The sequence below is a fragment of the Ahaetulla prasina genome, chromosome 2 (genome assembly GCF_028640845.1).
Source record: "Ahaetulla prasina isolate Xishuangbanna chromosome 2, ASM2864084v1, whole genome shotgun sequence".
In the NCBI taxonomy this organism is placed as follows: Eukaryota; Metazoa; Chordata; class Lepidosauria; order Squamata; family Colubridae; genus Ahaetulla; species Ahaetulla prasina.
Window position 1 is genome coordinate 147,062,040 of NC_080540.1, and position 20,817 is coordinate 147,082,856.

At 40.4% G+C, this 20,817-nt stretch overlaps 1 protein-coding gene across 3 annotated transcripts in view; it reads right to left on the reverse strand.

Moving 5' to 3' along the window:
• Positions 1-790: 790 nt before the first annotated feature.
• Positions 791-20,817, reverse strand: part of RAB5B (RAB5B, member RAS oncogene family) — a 36,799-nt gene continuing 16,772 nt past the window's right edge. For 2 of the 3 annotated variants that reach the window (XM_058166050.1, XM_058166051.1), the window contains exons 2-6: positions 19,797-20,096; positions 17,710-17,861; positions 15,301-15,423; positions 10,035-10,128; positions 791-7,199 (exon numbers count right to left, since the gene is read on the reverse strand). In XM_058166050.1, the coding sequence (XP_058022033.1) occupies positions 7,087-7,199; positions 10,035-10,128; positions 15,301-15,423; positions 17,710-17,861; positions 19,797-19,959 (645 nt within the window). In that variant the 5' untranslated portion in view covers positions 19,960-20,096 and the 3' untranslated portion in view covers positions 791-7,086. The other variant, XM_058166052.1, reaches the window with a different exon arrangement.

Below are 20,817 nucleotides of genomic sequence, written 5' to 3' on the forward strand. Positions count from 1 at the left end.
CAACCCAGAGGGTCAGTATCAATCCTAATTTACACAATTTGTCTCTGGTTAAACTTAACAAAGAAAACATTGGAAACCAAACAATAGCACTCAACTAGTCTATCCTACTCTTTTGGAGGAGCAACACCAAGTAGATAGATCTGAGTAGAGCACCAGGAATACATTCTGAATCTTTTATTACACAATTAAAATAAATGAACATTTATTTATTTGTTTATTTATTTATTATGTATCATAAAGAATCAGCCTCTCCATTTATGACACAGTGGGTAATAAAAATGACAGGATATATTTAAGATTGTAGCAATACAGGTAGTCCTCAACCTACAACCACAATTGAGCCCAACATTTCTGTTGCTAAGTGAGACATTTAAGTGAATTTTGCCCCATTTTATGACTTTTCTTGTCACATTTGTTAAATGAACCACTGGAGTTAAGTTAGTGACGCTGTTGTAGAGTGACTCTGGTTTCCCCATTGACTTTGCTTGTCAGGTTGTAAAAGGCGATCACATGAGCCTGAGATACTGCAATGGTCATAAGTGTGAAAAACGGTCATAAGTCACTTTTTTCAGTGCCATTGTAACTTTGAACGGTCACTAAATGAAATGTTGTAAGTAGAGGGCTACCTGTACTTGCTCCTGCTAGATCATGAATAATGAAGACTCCTTTTCAAGATGCAGAAATAGCATTTCTTCATATATCTTATAAATTTAGTGGTACAAACTTTTCCCATTCTCATTTTAGTACAAATAAAATTATTAAGTGTGCATGAGAGAATATCACAACCAACTATCATTAACATTTATTCAGTATACAACTGCTTTGTAACAATGAACGCACAACTGCTAAAATATCATAGCTAACATTCCTGGACAATTTTAATTAAGAATGTTCAGATCTTGACAGTTGTTACATGAAGTTAGCATTCACTAAGAACTACCAAAATAACCTTGAAGTTAAAATGGTTCCAGAACAATTGAAACGAGGAATTTCAAATTTGAACTGTTTTATGCACCTCCATTCTTGACTGATACAGGTGTCTCGGGGTGGGTTCTACTTACCTTTACTACCAGTTCGCAACAGGACCACGTGCGCTTCTGCGCATGCGCAGATTGCCTATGACGATGTCTGGGTCAGTGGGCGGAGCCTCCCACCGGTTTTACTACCGGTTCTTGCAAACTGGTCCGAACCGGGGGCAACCCACCACTGAAGTGTCTTATTCAATTTATATTCAAGAATGTTAAGACACTTAAAACTTTTGGGGAAGTACTATTTTAAATTAAATTTTAAAAGGAAGCCCTAGAAGATACAACACTGTTTAGCATACAACGTTGTATTTGGACAGAACTGATTATTCACTAAGGCTGACATTCAAAATCAGCCAGTGGAAATAGTGATTTTTTTTTTATTAAAAGGAAACATCACTCTAGCTAATTCTAATACACCCCAAACCATCTATATTCATAAAAGTTTTTAAAAGGGCTGCCATACATAAAACAGGGAACAAACCTTGCCACTGTAAATAGTGGCAGTTCTCTCTTCAAATTTTATGATTTCCCCAATAAAATTGGCCGAATGCAGGCAAGTCCCAATGCAGAGAATCAATACCAGCTCTTAACAGGAAAGGGATTTTGCCATTCACCACCTTTGAACCCAAAGGTGGGATTTAAAACATGGGGGGAAATGTCATGTTATAGATTATTCATTTGAAGCATGTTGGTAGGAAATAGTTTTCCTTCTAGAAGCGTATTGGTTCTTGAGTTTCACATATATTTCCCATGCATCCCACTGAATTCTGTGGAACTTCAAAAATAAATGTACTTTGGATTCAGGTTTAATATAGTGATCAATCAAGTACAGGAATATGTAATTTTAATTTAATAATGTCTTCCAAAATGATCAAAATGCTTAACCTGTCCATTATATTCCAGAAAGGCAGACTGGATATTTGACAAAGTGATACTGTTGGAGGGGGCAACAAGGTATACTATGTTGACAAATTTTCCTTTGATCAAAGCTATCCATGCACAGTTGCTCTTTGTCAGTTATTGTTGGCGGGCTAATTTATTATATGATATCTAAATCTAAATCAAAAAGAACTGGGTTAGCAGAAAAAAAAGGAAATTTTGGTATAGGGCTAAGAGAGAAGAGACAAAAATATGTGTATGCTCAGATTTGTAGTAAGCTTCCATAGAACAAATCCATTTGGGGCGAACACGGAACCGACACATTTGTTTGAAAACTTTTTCCTCAAATACTGGGTTATACTTTTCACCATTATCAGTGCAATCAGCTTTCAGTAATTCAATAATAACTTGATAATGACTAAGGGAAAGGAAGGAATGTAAGAGTTTGAATCCAGTGTATTACTCATCAGTGAATATCTTGATTAAAATGGTTTAGGTTTGTTGTAGTAATTTGCTCACTCCCAAGGAACATCCATAATACATTTTTTTTTGCAACAAGTTTTTCCCCCCATTATTTTTGGAAATCAGTACAGTATTTCATTCGAGCGCTCAACTTCCTAAACTGACATTATTCAGCAGCGCTCCCTACAGGCCACTATGTAGAGATACAAAGTTTTGCTAATCTGCAGATGTCCATGTTTTTTATGGCCAGTCCTTGCTTTCTGTATGCAAATTTAAAATGTTTATAGGCCAAACTGTGTATAAGGGGAAGGAGAAAAATGTGTTCCAGGTACAAGCAGAGGTAACAAGCATTAATTATGGAATAATTTGTGTTGCAGCACTGATTGTACAGTATGAACAGAATGCAGTTCATCGCAAACTGTAATATGTAATGTGCAATAAGCCACTAAAGATACTCGTAATCTCATTTTGTCAGTTCATTTGCATGTTTGAAACACAAAATACTTGTATTGCATGATTTTAATAAGAGACAATCGTGAAATCTGGAGGTGGATGATTGTTACTATGGTCCAGTTACTGTGGTCCTCCAGATGTGATTGAACTTCAATCATTCCTGCCAGAATGGTAAACAAGGATCCCAAGCCAACATTTGCACTGTCATACATTTCTAGCCCTACCCAGACTGTTGCATAAATGTATGCTAGACCCTCATGAAGATCTCTGAAAGTAAGAGGTCCAACTTCTGAAGATCTGGATTCTCCGTCTTCAAAACCGGAAAATGTGCATGTGACAGCAATGCCTAAAAGATTCCCCAAGACCGGGAGTTGGTTGCAATTTATTAAATATCTTTACCACTTCCCTTGCAAAAGGTTTATATTCTCATTAGGAAAAAAATGAGCAATTTTCACACACTGTTAAGTTGTTCATTTTGCTACCCAATGTGTTTGGCAGTATTTACAGATGTCTTATTTACAAACTCATACAAGGTACCTTGTGAATGATGAATTGGGAGCGTTTTTTTCCACCTTAAGCCAACACCATTGTATTTTTTAAACTGAACTGACATTTCTCTTCCCCCGGTGAATTTCAGTAGAAATGACCAAGGTGCAAATATGTGTAATTTTTCCATGCCCCTCCTAAGGTGATCAAATTTCAGGAAATAGCTGTAGGTATAAGATGGCTGAAATTTTGTGAATACTCTTTGGGGAAAGAAAATCTTATTCAAATAAGCAAAACTATGTCAAATAAAGATGAGTAGCTTGGGCTAAAAATTAATACATATTTTCTGTAACTTATTCTAAGAACATTTGTTATAAAGTACTTCTATACCCTATTATCCATTTCAAATCCCTTTATTTTTCATTAGATAAAACTTGTGCTGCTTGAATTTTAAGGTGTTTTTTTTTTTAAAAAACAAACCTATCTGAACCTGCTGGGTTTGGTTCTTCTACTGTCTTCTGCTACATAGAATCGTATTCGCATATGGCAGGCTCAAGGTTTTAAGCTAAGTAATTATTTTATGTTAACTGATCTAGCATATGTAGCCCTATCTTTCCCAGTAGACTATCAAGAGTCCAAGAGCTAAGCCTGGTTTATTAGGCACTTTGGAGGAAACTTTCTGAACTCAAAAGTATCCTAAGTAGCCATCACATCTGCTTCTAAGTCTGGGCTACCTATGAGTTGGTTCCTTCTCTTCCCGCTTGCAAAAGGATATTTACACTTTTCAAAGTTACCTCGTATTTCTATTATCATTCGGCATGTATTTTAAATCACAATGAAGCAGCAAGCTCATCTAATACACTGATTTTTGTTTACTTACATTAAATACATTGGTAAATCAGCAGTTGAATTCTGTTACCATGATTTGTTATTTTAAATGCAATATGAGAGTTTTCTCAGAAGGAAAAAAAAAGAATTCTGATCAGATGAGAAGAGTAAGTTGAAGAAAAAGGGGGATTGCTCTGTTTAGAAAAAGCTGCAGTGTCCTCACTTGGTCTAAGACCTAATAGCAAATTAGTAAAAACAAGTGGTGGGCAATAACTGAAATAAATGGGTTTGCTTGTTACTTAAATATAAAATCTACTTTTCCATTGTCATGAGCTGAGCACAGTGCAGTATTTCAGCTTTATTGAAGAGGGAAAGGACATGCTTAGGACTCCTCCTGGGTTCTCCATAAGGACTGCAAGTGTCATTGTATGCGCATGGAATCAGAGCACCGTCAACAAAGAAGAGTTTTACAGTTAATGAATCCACAATTGTAAGATGACGTTTCAAGATTCATGTAAAACTATGGAGGTTTGAACAAAAAGGGGATTAGATCTGAAACAGATCTCAGGGAGTACTGAAAAGTTCTTAAAGTGATGTAGATGATCCCAGATAGCTTTATAAACTATATGAACCTTTCTAGAGAAAAGTCAGATTAAACCTGCAGTGTATGTAAATTGGGTGAAAAATGATGTTACAGCACACATACCTCTACAGCATGTTGCTGAAGAATTAAAGCTGCAGCCTGGTCTGATTCCCCCATTCATTGTTTCCAGATCAATAAAGCCACATGTGGAGATAATTAGCTTTTATATTGGCAGCACAACCGTGCTGTGTGCCAGCAGCAGTGTAGAATTTAACAGTTTCCACATAAGGCTACAGGGTGGCCTGGAGTTCAGATGCTAAATGCTCACACTGATTAAGTGGACATCAGTACTTAAGTTACACCACTGAATGGGAGAAAATGCAAGCCTTTATACAGAATATAGGAGGACATTATGTACAAATACAGTATTAAAATGCATGGGCCAATAATGGAGAATTGATGTCCGTTATGTGTGTCCGTCCGTCCGTCCATCTGTGTGTGTGTGTGTGTGTGTGTGTGTGTGTGTGTGTAAACCCATGTCAAGCTGTTGTAGAACATTCAACCATGTGAGAAATTTGCATGGAGTAAACGTAATACATCCAAGAAAAGCTCCCTAAACCAGTTCTAGATAGCACCGGGAAACAGTTCCTCTTTAGAAACTGTATTCAAGTTTGAAGCATGAAAAAGCTATGAGCATCTAAAGAGAGAGCGTGGACTGGAGGAATATGCTATTAACTTTGTAAAGGCCACAGTTGAAGAGGGGAGACAGTTCTTATATGGAGAACAGATTGATGCTGGCTATTTGAGAGAGGGTGATACACTTTGTTTTACAATGTAGCACTATCTACAGTTAATCTATTAAAAAGTTGTTTAGCTAACAAGCAGGAAACTAAAAATCCCAGTGTCACCCACTCCTTAATTATTCATTTTTGCATGCAAGAAAAAGAACCTGTCAATTTAAACAATTCTCAAGTTTAGAGGGCCTTTGGACAAGTCTTACATGTGAGGAAGGATTCAGAAGGCAAAAAATGGCGCTTTTTAAACAAGGGAAACATATCAAATACAGTACTAGTCCTCCTGTCACATATTCCCCAACAAGAGTGCTGCCTTTTTTGCCCTCAGTTTCTCATTCCAACCATATAGCTAAAAACTTCTAAAATCTGCAGCGACCCTGGGGAACTGCCCCTATTCAAGTTTTGCTAAGGACACATGGACTTTTTTTTCCCTTTTGGCAATTTAGAACCCTTTTCTACTTCATGGACCAATGATGTACATATCCAAGGTGCAGGCTAAGCAGACAGAACCTATCCAAAGAGAATCCTGACAGAGGGTCCAAGGTAAAAAAGCTAAATTAAGTCTTCTTTGTACCTTGTTTCTACAGCTAAGCGATTCTCTCTTTCTTCATCTAATAGGACTGACAACCGAATCTAAACAAAGGAGAGACACCGTAGCCTTCTGACTTGAAACAGCAACGTTAAAAGGTATACTTATTTTCATCTCCAACCCTACTCCACCCCGCCTGCACTCTCCTGGCCAATAAAAATATAAGGCATCAATCAAGAGCAAATGCAAGGGTCCTGGAAATTTATACTCTATATTTATAGCCATTTCATCCTTATATTCACGACGCTGAGACATTGGACCACTCTCATGCCGTAGCCAGGAAAAAAAATAAGCAAATACAATCATCCTCTCCAATCTAACCACAAGACTCTGCCCTGAAAAAAAAAAAAAAGTTAACCGAGGACACTGCAGCTTTTCTGAAGCTATGGAAAATGAGTAAGAGAACCTCCTAAGAGGTTCTTCGCAAATAATTGTGCATTTTTTTTTGGAGAAAGTCAGTTAAATTTGCTCTTAAAAAATAAATCTACAAGAATTATGTTTCTCCTTGCTTGTGACTGTCCCCCAGATTATTAAAGAAAATGAAGGGAAAGGGGAGGTGAAGGATGGCGGTGGATGTTATAGGACTAAGAACAACATATTTTATCAGAGCAAAGACAGCGTGGGTGTGTACGGGTGCACGTGCGCTGGAGGGATAAGAGATGGCAAGGGAAAGGAGTAGTATCAGGGAGAAAACAGAGCAGGGGAATCCAAATAAGTAGGTAGCTATTTGCACCTATAATACAAAGTGAATAAGAGTTTGTTTTTGGAAGTTAAGTCCCCGGTCGGTCTATCTCCACTTTCCGTTGGGTGGTGGTAACAGACGTCTCGTGATGGTTTCTGAAGCGTTAGAAGTGCAGTTAAACGGAGCTCTCAGGAGAAGGGACGGCTTCCAAGTGTGCCAATGCTGTTATTGGAAGGGAGGGGAGGTGGAGTGGGATAGAAATGGAGGTTATATCTTATCTCTCGCTGCCTGAACGCCACCATTCAGTTGCTACAACACTGGCTCTTGTTCTGCTGGGACTGCTCATGAAGGTCCACACCTCGCCGCCCCACAGCACCCCCTGTGCTCTGGGGCTCGCTCTTTGGCAGCTTCTTAGCTGGAAGAACAAACAAAGACATTACTGAGGAAAAGCAATTGCCGCAGTTTATCCCACAGAGTTCTGAATAAAAAAAAATACATTTTGTATTGCAGAGCCCCCTTACTGGCCTTCATCTGGCAAATTAAAACTTATTTTGGAAGCATATTTGGTCTCCCTCCTGGATTGCTTTCCTGCCATCGGTCTGCATTACTTGAATTGCTTTATTGATATGCTGCTTTATTCCATAATTCACACATATTTAAATATTAATATTGTATCAACTCTTGGTCTTCTACAATCGGTCTTCTAAGACAGCCTACAAAATTAAAACACAAAAATCAAAAGTAGAGCAAACGAACTTAAGCTATCCAAATGAGATAGCGTGTTATGAGCATTTTAAATAAAATGGGGCACACAGATGCCAAAAACGGGATGCACAGGGGCCAAAAATGGGGTGCACAGAGGCGGTGATAGATGACAGCGGTGATGGGTGGCAAGTTTAGTGCCAGCTTCTGACATGAATAAAGAATGTACTAGTGATGTCAGGCTTCTGCAGCACTGGCTACCCAGATGGTTCCTGCTCTGATATGATCAATTATTGGAATAAAAGCAGTGAGCCTAGGTGCACTGAAGTAGCAGGTTTGCACTGAAATGGTAACTCCAATATTTCCATCCGTTGTGGAAATTTTGAAATTAAAGTTCAAATAGATATTACACTGAATGCTAAAATAGGTTTCACATGAAAACCAGAATTGCAAAGGGCTATAATGTTATACTTCTACTAAGGTGGAATTTATAAGGGGGCAAGTTTAAAATACACCGCACCCCAATATTCAAACTTGGTTAGCTGGAGGGGTGTATTTCTTTAGAATTGCTTTTTAAAAACTCATAATTATTTACACCAAAGGTGCACAGTGTATGATCCCAGGGTTGTATACAAGTGTAAAAGTCCAGGGAATTCCAAAATTGTAATTTAATGTGAGGGGCGCAGATTATTAAATACATGGCTGGAAAAATATATCTAAGGCTAAATTAAGTAATCTCACTCTCTGGAGCATAGCTCTCAATATACCACTTAAGTGCAGCTCCTGGCATCAACAACCAGTATGCTAATAATTTATACAGAATAGGCTGAAATAAAAAACTATAGTTCACTTGGTAGCACTGAGCAAATTCTGAAGAGAAACCAATAGTCTTTTGCTGCCCCCTGCTAGCTGACTAAGCTCAGAACTGCAATTTACAGATGACTTCACCTGTAAAGCAGCTGAGATCCTCAAAGGGCACAAATTCTGAGAACAGTTAGAAAGCATAGCTGGTACCAGTTTCACTTTCTCCTTTTTGATTATGCTAAGAACATGAAAGCCATTTGGGGAGGGAGGGGGAGAAGGACATGTAAGCTCTAAATCAGGGTGAAGAGCTTGCAACCCTGCAGAAATTGCTGAAATTAAAAGTTTACACCCAGAGTGGCTAAGGATGAGGGATGCTAAAACCTGTAGCTGAACAACATCTGGAGGGCCACAGTTCCTCATCCCTGATCCCATGACTCTGTAGGTCATGACATGTAAGATAAAGCCTGTGGAAATAATTGCAAATAGTCCTCATTCTCTTCAGAAAATATTTAAATCTATTAAAAAAGGCTAGCTGGAGAATATTTCCCCACATGCACTCTAATTAATAGCTCTTTGCAAATATCTTTAAACAAGAGGCAGTTTCACATGGAGGAAACAGCTATCTATCAAGATGAATAGCTTGATGTGAAACCAATCCATCTGAACTTCTTAATGAGCCAAAGCCTTTAGTAAGTATAAGCAGTTTTCAATTTATGACCACAATTGGGACTGGATTGTCAGTCGTTTAAAAAGTTGTCGCATGACTGCTTCATTAAGTACTATAATTCTGACACTACTGGTTGTGGTCATTAAGTGATCTCATGGATTGTTAAGTGAACAGAGTGTCAGGTAAGAAATGTGGGCTGCCTCTGAAGGGGTGAGAAGACTTTGGGAGACCTGGCACAGATCATGCACGTGTCTCTTTCTTCTGGCGCTGAAAATCCTGCTTGGATTTTGGCTGGAAGGATTTTCAGCACCGGAACAGAGAGGCAACACATAAGGTAAAGAGTGAGGGGTGCCTCAGGAGGGTAGGGGAGGCCCAGCACAGGTGTCAGGGTTCTAAGGAACACCCCCAACGAAATAAAGCTCTGAGGCTTGAGGTTCCTCAAAGTTCCAATTTATTAGAGATGTCATGTTGGCACAGCTGGAAAAACCCGAAACTGAAAGCTTCCAGGTTCTCCACAGCCAGTTGACAGTTCACAGCCCTGCCCCACAAGTTCATCACATTGTCCAATCAACTCTTCACACTCAATTGGATACAATCTTCAGGCAGTCTACATCAGATGCAGGATGTCCTTGAATACGGAATGTTGTTATGACTAACTTTCTACCGTTCCAACAACAACCCTCTCCCAACTTCCCCAGCTAAAATATGTGGCAGTTAAGAAGCAAAAAGAAAATTGCCTTCCAAAACTGACTACAGGTTGTATGCAAATATCTCTCTACTCAGGGGCTGAAAATTCTTCCTCTGAAGTCCAAGACTTTCTGAGGAAGCCAGCAGGGAAGATTGTCTATGGCGATCACAAGATCGCAGGGCCTTTGGCAACCAGTTGTAAATACGAATGGGTTGCCAAGTGCCAAGTGATTGGAATCACATGTATGTGCACAGGTGCAACCCTTTGCTACAGTCAGAAGTGCTTTATAGGCCATAAAGCATCCTTTCCAAGGACAACGTTAATTTGAACTGTCATTAAGGGAGTAAGTCAAGGACCACCTGTAATGTAATGAATGCCCTGCACATTACCTATTGCCAGGAAGAGATCATTAACGTTCATTGCTGTCTTGGCTGATGTCTCCATAAACAATAGACTGTTATCATCTGCATAAGCCTGGGCCTCCTGCAGGACAGAAAGACAGAAAAGTACAGACTGAACTTTAGACAAATTTAATGCTCTAAATTAGACAACACTGTTCATTGCTTAAAATATAGAATACAAAATACAATTCCTCAGAATCTGAGGAATTTTTGAAGAATTGGAGAGAGCATGTTCTCCTTTTTAACAGAACCACCAACGTTGAAATAAATTTATTAGAAGCCTATTTCAATCTAGAATCTCTGTCATAATGCAAGATATAAGGGAATATCATACAAAGATTACTTTCTAAGACTGTAGTTTGGAAAGGTAAACAAACTGCAAATGATATCTGCGCTTCAGAGTCTATCTTAGATTTAAAATGCTGTATTCACACATAATACAAAACTTTCCTACTGAGATTACCATACTGAGCCTTGAGTATCACCTAAAAGGGCAAAAGAAAATAATCTATTTCTCAACCTAGGCTAGATCTTAGGTTGTTGTGAAGATTAAGAGAAAAATGTACATTTTGGGGACCTACAAAGAAAAATATTATATACAGTGAATAAAAACTGCTTGCAACATTGTATAATTACCATTACTGATTCTATTTTGTTCCTATGCAATCTGGGCTTGTTTTTATTTCATTATTAATTTAATAAAAACTATTTCCAGTTGCTTCATAGACATAGAAAGTATTTGGAGAATGGCATGAAGACTATAAAATTTTTAAGAGTGCAGTCACCACAAGGGTTCATGGGCAAATCAGAAATTCCTCAGTGAAAAATGTTATTTTGAATTCTTATATTTATCATTCCCACTTCCTAGTAAGATTATGGTCTTGGGACCCAGAGAGGTGGCATGCGGCCAAGAAGAATTTGTGGGGTTTTTTAAATAGATTTTTAAATAAGGGTTTTTTAAGGGGGGGGAGGGACATGACGGGTGGGGGAGAGAACCCGTCGGGGAGGGATCCAGCCCTGGTGCTTGTTCGCGGCATTACGACATCTGGTCTGGAGGCAGGGGGGAGGAGTCTGTTCTTAGAGGGTGGTTCAATCTGTACGGTAAGTGGGAGAGGCAGATATGGCGGAGGGGGGGGCGTATCGAGTGTGGGGAGCATGTGCTCGATGTTTGAAAGCGATCACGTGCTCCGGCCCCTTAGTCCCTACCCGTTCCTCGGGCGGCCATGATCCTCAGAGCTTGGACTTTCGGTTGATGTTATGTAATGCCCGGTCCGTGGCTAATAAAGCTCCCCTGATTTGCGATCTTATTCAGGGGGAGTCCGCGGACCTCATGGGCATTATGGAGACCTGGTTGGGTCCAGAGGGGGGGGGTTCCCCTCGTTGAGTTGTGCCCTCCGGGTTTCCGAGCATTTCATCAACCAAGGGCCCAAGGTAGGGGTGGGGGGGTGGCAGTTGTCATTAAGGAAGATCTGGAGCCGAGGGAGGCCACTGTTCCTCAGATTGCCGGCTGTGAATCCCTCTATGTGAGGTGGGGCCATAGGAATCAGTTGGGCTTGTTGATCGCGTACCTGGCTCCTTGCTACGTGACCACAGCCCTGCCCGAGCTGCTGGAGGTACTTGCCAGTGTGGCGGTTGAGACCCCTAGACTTATAGTCATGGGGGATTTCAACCTGCCATTGACTGGCTTGTCATCAACTGCAGCTCGGGAGTTCCAGGCTTCCATGACGGCCTTGGACCTGATTCGAGTAAATGATGGCCCTACGCACATGGGAGGAGGTACGCTGGATCTAATTTATATCTCTGGACAGTGGCTAAATGATCTGGAATTAGATGACGTAGTAACAGAACCGATGTCATGGTCAGATCATTTTCTCCTTCGCCTGGACTTCCGAACCGCCGCCCACCATCGCAGGGAGACGGAATCTATACGCTGGTTCCGTCCCAGGCGCCTGATGGACCCCGAGAGGTTCCTGACGGAGCTTGGGCCATTCCCTGAGGATCTGGCCCGCGGCTCGGCTGAGGAACTAGTTGTGGCCTGGGAACAGGCCACGGCTGGGGCCTTGGACCGTGTCGTGCCTTTGCGGCCTCTGACCCGGCGCAGATCTCGTCCGGCCGCTTGGTTCTCCGAGGGGCTGAGGGAGATGAAACGCCGGAGAAGACGCCTAGAGAGTATTTGGAGGTCCAGCCGTTCCGAAGCTGATCGGACATTAGTTAGGTCCTATTCTAGGACCTACCTAGTGGCAATGAGGGAGGCGAGGCGTTCCTACGCCTCCACCCTCATTGCGTCGGCAGATAACCGCCCGGCCGCCCTGTTTTGGGTGACCCGCTCCCTCCTTCATCAGGAGGTGTGGGATGACCCTTTGCAGGGACGTGCCGAGGAGTTTAGTGGTTATCTATACGATAAAATCGCTCAGCTCCAGGATGGTCTGGACCGACATTGGGATGATCCAAGCAAGAGAGAGGAGGCACGTCTTGTTTAGTCTGTTTGGGATGAGTTTGACCCTGTGGCTCCCGAGGACATGGACAGGTTGTTGGGGAGGCTCCACGCCACCACATGTTTACTGGACCCGTGTCCTTCCTGGCTGGTACTGGCCACTCAGGAGGTGACACGAGGCTGGCTCCAGGGGATTATCAACGCTTCTCTGTTGGAAGGGGTTTTCCCTGCCGCCTTGAAAGAGGCGGTGGTGAGACCCCTCCTCAAGAAGCCCTCCCTGGATCCAGCTATTTTGGGTAATTATCGTCCGGTCTCCAACCTTCGCTTTGTTGCGAAGGTTGTAGAGAGTGCTGTGGCGCGGCAGCTACCCCAATACCTGGATGAATCCGTCTATCTAGACCCGTTCCAGTCTGGCTTCCGACCCGGTTACAGCACGGAGACAGCTTCGGTCGCGTTGGTGGATGATCTCTGGAGGGACAGGGACAGGGGTTATTCCTCTGCCCTGGTCTTATTAGATCTCTCAGCGGCTTTTGATACCATCGACCATGGTATCTTGCTGCGCCGGTTGGGGGGATTGGGAGAGGGAGGCACCGTGTATCGGTGGTTCTCCTCCTATCTCTCCGACCGGTCGCAGACGGTGTTGACGGGGGGGGCAGAGGTCAGCCACGAGGTGCCTCACTTGTGGGGTGCCGCAGGGGTTGATTCTCTCGCCCCTTCTGTTCAACATCTATATGAAGCCATTGGGTGAGATCATCAGTGGCTTTGGGGTGAGATACCAGCTGTACGCTGATGACACTCAGCTGTACTTTTCCACCCCGGGCCACCCCAATGAAGCTGTTGAAGTGCTGTCCCGGTGTTTGGAGGCCGTACGGGTCTGGATGGGGAGAAACAGGCTCAAGACGGAGTGGCTGTGGATGCCGGCACCCCGATTCAGTCAGCTGCATCCGCAGCTGACTGTTGGAGGCGAGTTATTGGCCCCAAAGGATAGGGTGCGCAACTTAGGTGTTCTCCTGGATGAACGGCTGTCATTTGAAGATCATTTGACGGCCGTCTCCAGGAGGGCCTTCCACCAGGTCCACCTGGTTCAGCAGTTGCGCCCCTTCCTTGATCGGGATGCCTTGTGCACAGTCACTCATGCACTCGTTACCTCTCGCTTGGATTATTGTAATGCTCTCTACATGGGGATCCCCTTGAGGTGCATCCGGAGGCTTCAGTTAGTCCAGAATGCAGCTGCGCGGGTGATAGAGGGAGCTCCGCGTAGCTCCCGTGTAACACCGCTCCTGCGCAGACTGCACTGGCTGCCTGTGGCCTTTCGGGTGCACTTTAAGGTTTTGGTTACAACCTTTAAAGCGCTCCATGGCTTAGGGCCTGGGTACTTACGGAACCGCCTGCTGTTACCTCATGCCTCCCACCGACCCGTGCGCTCTCACAGAGAGGGACTTCTCAGGGTGCCGTCCGCCAAGCAATGTCGGCTGGCGGCCCCCAGGGGAAGATCTTTCTCTGTGGGGGCTCCCACCCTCTGGAACGAACTTCCCCCGGGTTTACGCCAAATACCTGACCTTCGGACCTTCCGCCGCAAATTGAAAACACATCTATTCATTCGCGCGAGGCTGGCCTAAATTTTATTGGTTTTAAATTTATAACTAATTTTAAATGGGGTTTTAGTTTTATATATTTTTAAAGTTTTTAGGCCACCTTTATAATAAGTTTTTTAATTTGTATTTTAAATTGCATATTTTTGTATTGTTTTGTTTTATCTTGGCTGTACACCGCCCTGAGTCCTTTGGGAGAAGGGCGGTATAAAAATTGAATAAATAATAATAATAATAATAATAATAATAATAATAATAATAATAATAATAATAATAATAATAATAATAAAAAAAAAATTATGTATGTTATTACGTTATGAACAAGGAGTACCTGGGTGTGAATTGCTGGCCATAACTGTTAGTTTTCATACTGTACATAGTAATTGCATTCTAAAGCTTACTTTACATCACAATTTCAAGTACATGAACCATAATTGTTATCATTTTGAAGTTATTTTTCTTTCAAAAATGATCGAGGGATTCTGTAGATCTGAGCCTTTTTCTTGTTATTTTACTATCCTTTCTTAAAATTTAATTTTCCTCACATTCCCAGCTACTATATTTATACACAGTGACTATTCTAAACTGACATTATTTATGTAGATCCTTCTGACCAAATTATCAGTGTAAAGGGTCTCTCTTTGAAAGCAATAATTCTCTCTTATGTGTAAAGTACAGCAATAAAGGTAGCTCATGGTAAAAGTCTTATAATAAAATGTGGCAAATCTGTTTTATGCTAAAGGCATGTAAAGTATTAAAATAAAATAAAACATTTGTAAGCATATGATACTTTCAAGTTTTTTGGGGGGGAGGGAACCCTTCAACTCAGAAACTCTAAATGTTAATTCTAGTTATCTCTCATTAAAAGGACACAGCTAAAAGATATTTGCCTCAGGAATCAGAAAGCCAGAGTCAAAAATACTAAACATGGTGGTCCCAAATTCTTATTCAGTATTAACTTAGCCCAACAGTAGCCAGCCTTATTCTTGTCCAAAAGCTAACAAAGGGGCAAATATCATACAGAATGGAGATTAAGTCATAGAATTCCAACTGGACAAACTAGGAAAACCCTCAGCTATCTAATTTTTCTTTCATCAAAAGAAAGGCAAAGTCAACACCGTTTACCTGGACATGTGCTTTAGCCTTGCATAATTATAAAAGCCACTATCTTACTATGAGCAAAATAACTTCAGTTAAAAGGTAATCTTAATCAAAAGGTATCACTTACTTCATATTCTACCATGCGCTTGTTGGCAAGATCAGCCTTATTTCCTGCTAAGGCTATAACAATATTTGGGCTAGCTTGCCGTTGGAGTTCTTTCACCCATGTTTTTGCTCGTGCAAATGTTTCCTTTCAAAAAAGACAGACAACAGAATATCAGAAATACAGACAAAAGAAAAATGTATTTCTAAATTACTACCAAGCAATATTTCAGAAGTTACTCAAACTGGCTAATTTTCATGGAATAAAAGGGGACCTTCTGGATTCAAAGGAAGATATAACTATTTCAGCATTTCATTTCCCACAGTGGTCAAATATCTCTAGGAAACCATGACAAGAAGACACCACAAAGGTAATATTCTTCTCTTATTATTAATCTCAGTACAGGGAGTCCTCGACATATGACCGTAATGGAGCCTGTCCATTGCGGTTTAAATCATGATAGTTGTAAATCAGGTTATCATGTGACTGACTCTATTTTACATTTTTCTAACCCTAAGCCTAACCCTAACCCTAACCTATTGTTCACCATGTCCGTCTTTTGCCAAAACTCAGAAGTAAACACCCCCCCCCGCTTTTTGGGGGGCAAAAATGGTGGAAATTGTGATCACATGACTATGGGATGCTGCAAATAGCTGTAAATGTAAGCTACATGCCAAGCATCCAAAATGGAGTCTCATGACTAAGCTCTCAGAACTTTGGAACCAGATTGTAAGTAGCTTTTGGGAGAATTGTTAACTTCAACCTGGTTCAACTGGCTAAGCAACCAGTTGTAAGTCAAGGACTACCTACAGCTCAGATCAAGTGGCAAACTGTTTTTCTCCCTTTTTATTGCATTATTATAACTCTTGATATGTAGGTAATCCTTCACTTCCAACTAGTCCAACTGTTACCTTATGCCTCCCACCGACCTGTACGCTCTCACAGAGAGGGTCTCCTCAGGGTGCCGTCCGCCAAACAGTGTCGGCTGGCGGCCCCCAGGAGTAGGGCCTTCTCTGTGGGGGCACCGACGCTCTGGAACGAACTTCCCCCTGGCTTACGTCAAGTGCCTGATCTTCGGACGTGAGCTAAAAACACACCTATTTATTCAAGCGGGACTGGCATAATAGTGTTAAATTTTAATTCGGGGTTTTATTAATATTTCTAACATTTTAAAACTAAATTTTAATTATCAGCCTTTTTGTAATTTGCTAGGTTTTAAATGTTTTAATTTGTATATATTTCGTGTTTTATCTTGGCTGTACACCGCCCTGAGTCCTTCGGGAGAAGGGCGGTATAAAAATTTAATAAAATAAAATAAAATAGTCGTTTAACAGTGGCTGAACCTTACGACAACCTCTGAAAAAGTGATCTACATCCTCTTCTCACACTTACAACCACTGCACTACCTCCACAGTCACATGATCGCAATTTAGGTACTTGGCAACTGGCTCACATTTATGGCAATCAATTGGGGAAACTGGATTTGCTTAATGATCATGCTGATTTACTAAACAACTGTAGTAAAAATGATTATCAAATCAGATCTGGTCACATAATGGCTCGCTTTACAAGTGCACTAACGTATAATGGAAATTCCAATCTCAATTATGGTCATAAATCAAGGACTACCTGCATAATATTATTTCAATGCGGTATTTGATAATACAATGAAATTCTTGATATTCTGTTATATAGATATCACATAACATTGGAAATAAAGAAAAAAGAAAATGTATGTATTTGTTCAATGTTGATTGTAATTTAGGAAATCAATATTACAAGTATAATTTTTTTTCAAACTTAAATGTAGCATTGGAAAAGACGGAAAAAAACAATACACTGAAACATATAGTGCATTCAAAAAATGTTCAGATCTCCTTCACTTTTGCCAATTTGCTATGCTGCAGCCTGATGCTACAGTTGGTTAAATTCATTTTTTTCCTAATTAATCTAAACTCAGTACCCCATAATGAAAAAGTGAAAACAGGGTTTTAGAAATGTCTATAAATTTATTAAAAAGAAATAAACCCTGAAATATCACACTAATTTGCAATGTTTGTAAAGATTAAAGCCCCCTTAGAAGCCAAACTATTGGTGATTATATTTGCAGTGATATGTGAATATGTTGTATACAGGGGAACCATTTTTGCTTAAATTTAAACTTGTACTATATACATGTATTGTTAGTTTTGCCCTTGCTGCATATTCTCCAAGTTTTATCACATAATGGCAGAGTTGTATCCTTCTTTGAACACTGAACAAAATTAATTCTTGCTGCTGTAAGCACATAAGTCATTAAACTATGTTTCTTGGTTTTTTTTCTGACATAGTAACTAATTGGAAAAGTGGATTCATTTCAAATTTAGCAGACCCTTCCATTAAAAAATACCCCCTCCTGCCATATCTGCACATTAGCAAAAAGGAAAAACTTACTTGGTTGGTTATATCATATACCACAATAGCAGCCTGAGCTCCTCGGTAATACATTGGAGCCAAACTGTGATATCTTTCCTGACCAGCTGTATCCCAGATTTCAAACTTTACCGTTGTATCATCTAGACAGACAGACTGTGTGAGGAAAGCCGCTGTAAAACAACAGAAAGTCAGTTACTGAGATGAGAACATAACAGGTACAATCCTTTATATTTAAATACAAGATTACTAAAGCTGTTTGTTCATCAAATTGTTGGAGGTCATTTTTGAATGCCTATCAAATTATGTAAGGGGTAACTGGTACGGGGCTATACACAAAAGTGAAGGGTGTGTTAGACTTTTATTCTGCAAGCAAAGTTTGCTAGAGCCTGCTAGACAGGTAGAAATCATATGACGCAGCTTCCTAGGATTAAATTATTTAGAAGTAAGATAAAGAAACACATGCCTGAAAATTCTCAGAATAACAATATGAAGAAAAAAAAACTTTTTTCCCACGTCTCTAATTGGTACTGAATTTTAGATCTCTTCCTAGCCTAATTACCAACAAAAAAACATCTTAACATTTAAATAGTAGTTTTAAAGGAAACCTTAGGTTTTAATTTGCAAAAATGTAATAAGTTCATACGTAAACAGTGCTTATGAAGGCTTTTGATGACTCAGTGATCAAAAAAATATCCCTATAAAAAGAAAGTTTTTAATTGCTTTGCTAAACACTCTTATCCAAGCAATTATGGGAAAGTTACTGAGATATTTTTACAAGTTCATTATTTTAAAATATAATTTTAAAAAGCAGTGAATAGCTTATCACTCCATATATAGCTTTTTATAGACAAAATAAAATTTTAGTTATATAGCACACATTTTAAAATGGGTGTTGTTAAACTGGATTCAATGATATAATGACCTATTGTTGTTTATTTACAGTGTATTCCGAAAGTATAATATAATGAAAATTACATAACATTGGAAATAAAGAAAAAAGAAAACATGTATTTTTTTCAATGTTGAGTGTAATTTAGGAAATCAATATTACAAGTATTTTTTTTTCAAAGTAACAAATGTAACATTGGAAAAGATGGAAAAAAACAATACACTGAAACATATAGTGTATCAGCTTTGGAAGCCATACAAGGCTGGAAGCTTCCGTGCTGCCACTTTCTCATGTGTGGGTAAGTAAGGGGGGGGGATTTAGTAGAGGGGCCCAACACAATAACTTTTCCTGCCGGTCAAGGTCAGGCCGGTCCTGCAGCTGGAGAAGGAGTGATGTATCGAGATGGGACGGTTGGCGATTGGCGCATGTAATCGGCAGAGGGATCAGGGGTTGGTTTTGGAGTTTGATTTACTGAGGGAAAACCCGGATCTCTCAGATTCGGATTATTCCCAGATGTGCCAGTTTACCTATCCTAGTAAAAGAACTTTGAAAGATGCCTGCTTTGGAGTTTTTACTTGGGGAGGGGATTTTCTGGAACGCTGACATTGTGCATTCAGAAAGTATTCAGACCCCCCTTTACTTTGGTCAATTTTGTTATGCTGCAGCCTGATCCTACTGTTGCTGAAATTCATTTTTTCTCATTAATCTACTCAGTACCCCGTAATGACAAAGTGAAAACAGAATTTTAGAAATGTCTGTAAATTTATTAAAATGAAAAAAATTGAAATAATCACTGTATTAGATTATATCTCATCACTATCCCATTGGAATTCTTGAAGATGAGGAACAGAGTACTTTGGGATGAATTAGGAAGCATAAAAATAAATCTTGATGTCCTAAGGGAGACTATGAATTAATATAGCAAGGGTAGCATCTAGGGAGTATTTAAAGCAGGGGTGGACAATTAATTTTCCAAGGGCCACATGGGAAACTGATTAACTGTTGTAGAGAGGCATTGGCACTCATCCCCCCCGCTGCTGCCCCCTCACCGCCACCCTGATGCCCCATCCCTCGCCCCTGTTGCCACAGACTGAACTAGCATTCCTCAATGGACTGTCTGTGGCCCACATCATAATATGCCCAAGTGTGATCTAACATTTTAGCTATAGATATTCCTCCTTGGAAGAAGAAAGACTGCATGCAGAAGCCTCCTTACCTCCAATGGTGCTCTCCTGGTATTCATGGAACTGCCCCTTGACAAAACGCAGCACCAGGCTGGACTTGCCTACTGCTGATTCACCCAACAGTACTAGCTTGAATTGGCAGATCTTGCTGGCTTGCGATTGCCCATTCGGCCTGGCAGCTCCTCTGCTGGTCATGGCCTAGACTCCAAGAGCAACGGGTGCTCCAGCCAATGCAAAGAACTACCACCGCTGACCAGAGTTTGACACGCAGGAATTTTTTGCCCCACCTGCTTCGAACCGGACGACAATTTCTTCCAGTACCAAGTAGCTGACTTCGGAAATAAGAAATAGCTTAGTTAATGTTATAATCTGTGAAGGGGACCAGAAAGGTTTGGATTTGGCTCTAGTGCAAATATATTAAGGGATGAGTTGGGAGAACTGATTAACAAAATTACTTCAATGTAACTTAAGTGACATTGAGATAACAAGGTTAGTTTTTCCACGTATGAAATGAAAAAAGCAACTGTAAGCGGCCTAGAGTCACCGTGACCAAATAGACAGCTGTATAAATTTTCCAAAATAAATAAAAATAAATAAAATAAAAGGACTTGCAAGCACAGATATATTATTCTTTCCCCCTTGTTTTATATGTAACAATGTTTAGCCCATAAGCAGAGCAGACCATCGGAGCCAATTAAAATTAACTCAGCAAAAAAGCAGATTAGATTCTTGCTCTCCCTCGTATTTTACCTAAGCACCACAAATAGGGATCAAAACTCTGAAGTCTCAGTGCCCAATCTTTAAGAAACAAATTATTTTTCAAATGGACCGTGACAGAAACCAAACCATTAAAAATATCAGCCTTCCATAGTAAAAACTAGAAAGAAAAGCACCACCATGTGTGTGTTGAATCTCTGTGATCAATGAGTCAGCAACTCATGTAGATCTCTTTCTCGCTTGCATTCCTTAAGGTGTAGCAAGCAGCTCTTGGCATGGAATGTCTGTCTGTCACATCATGTAATAATCAGAGAAAGACCTAAAGGACTACATCTT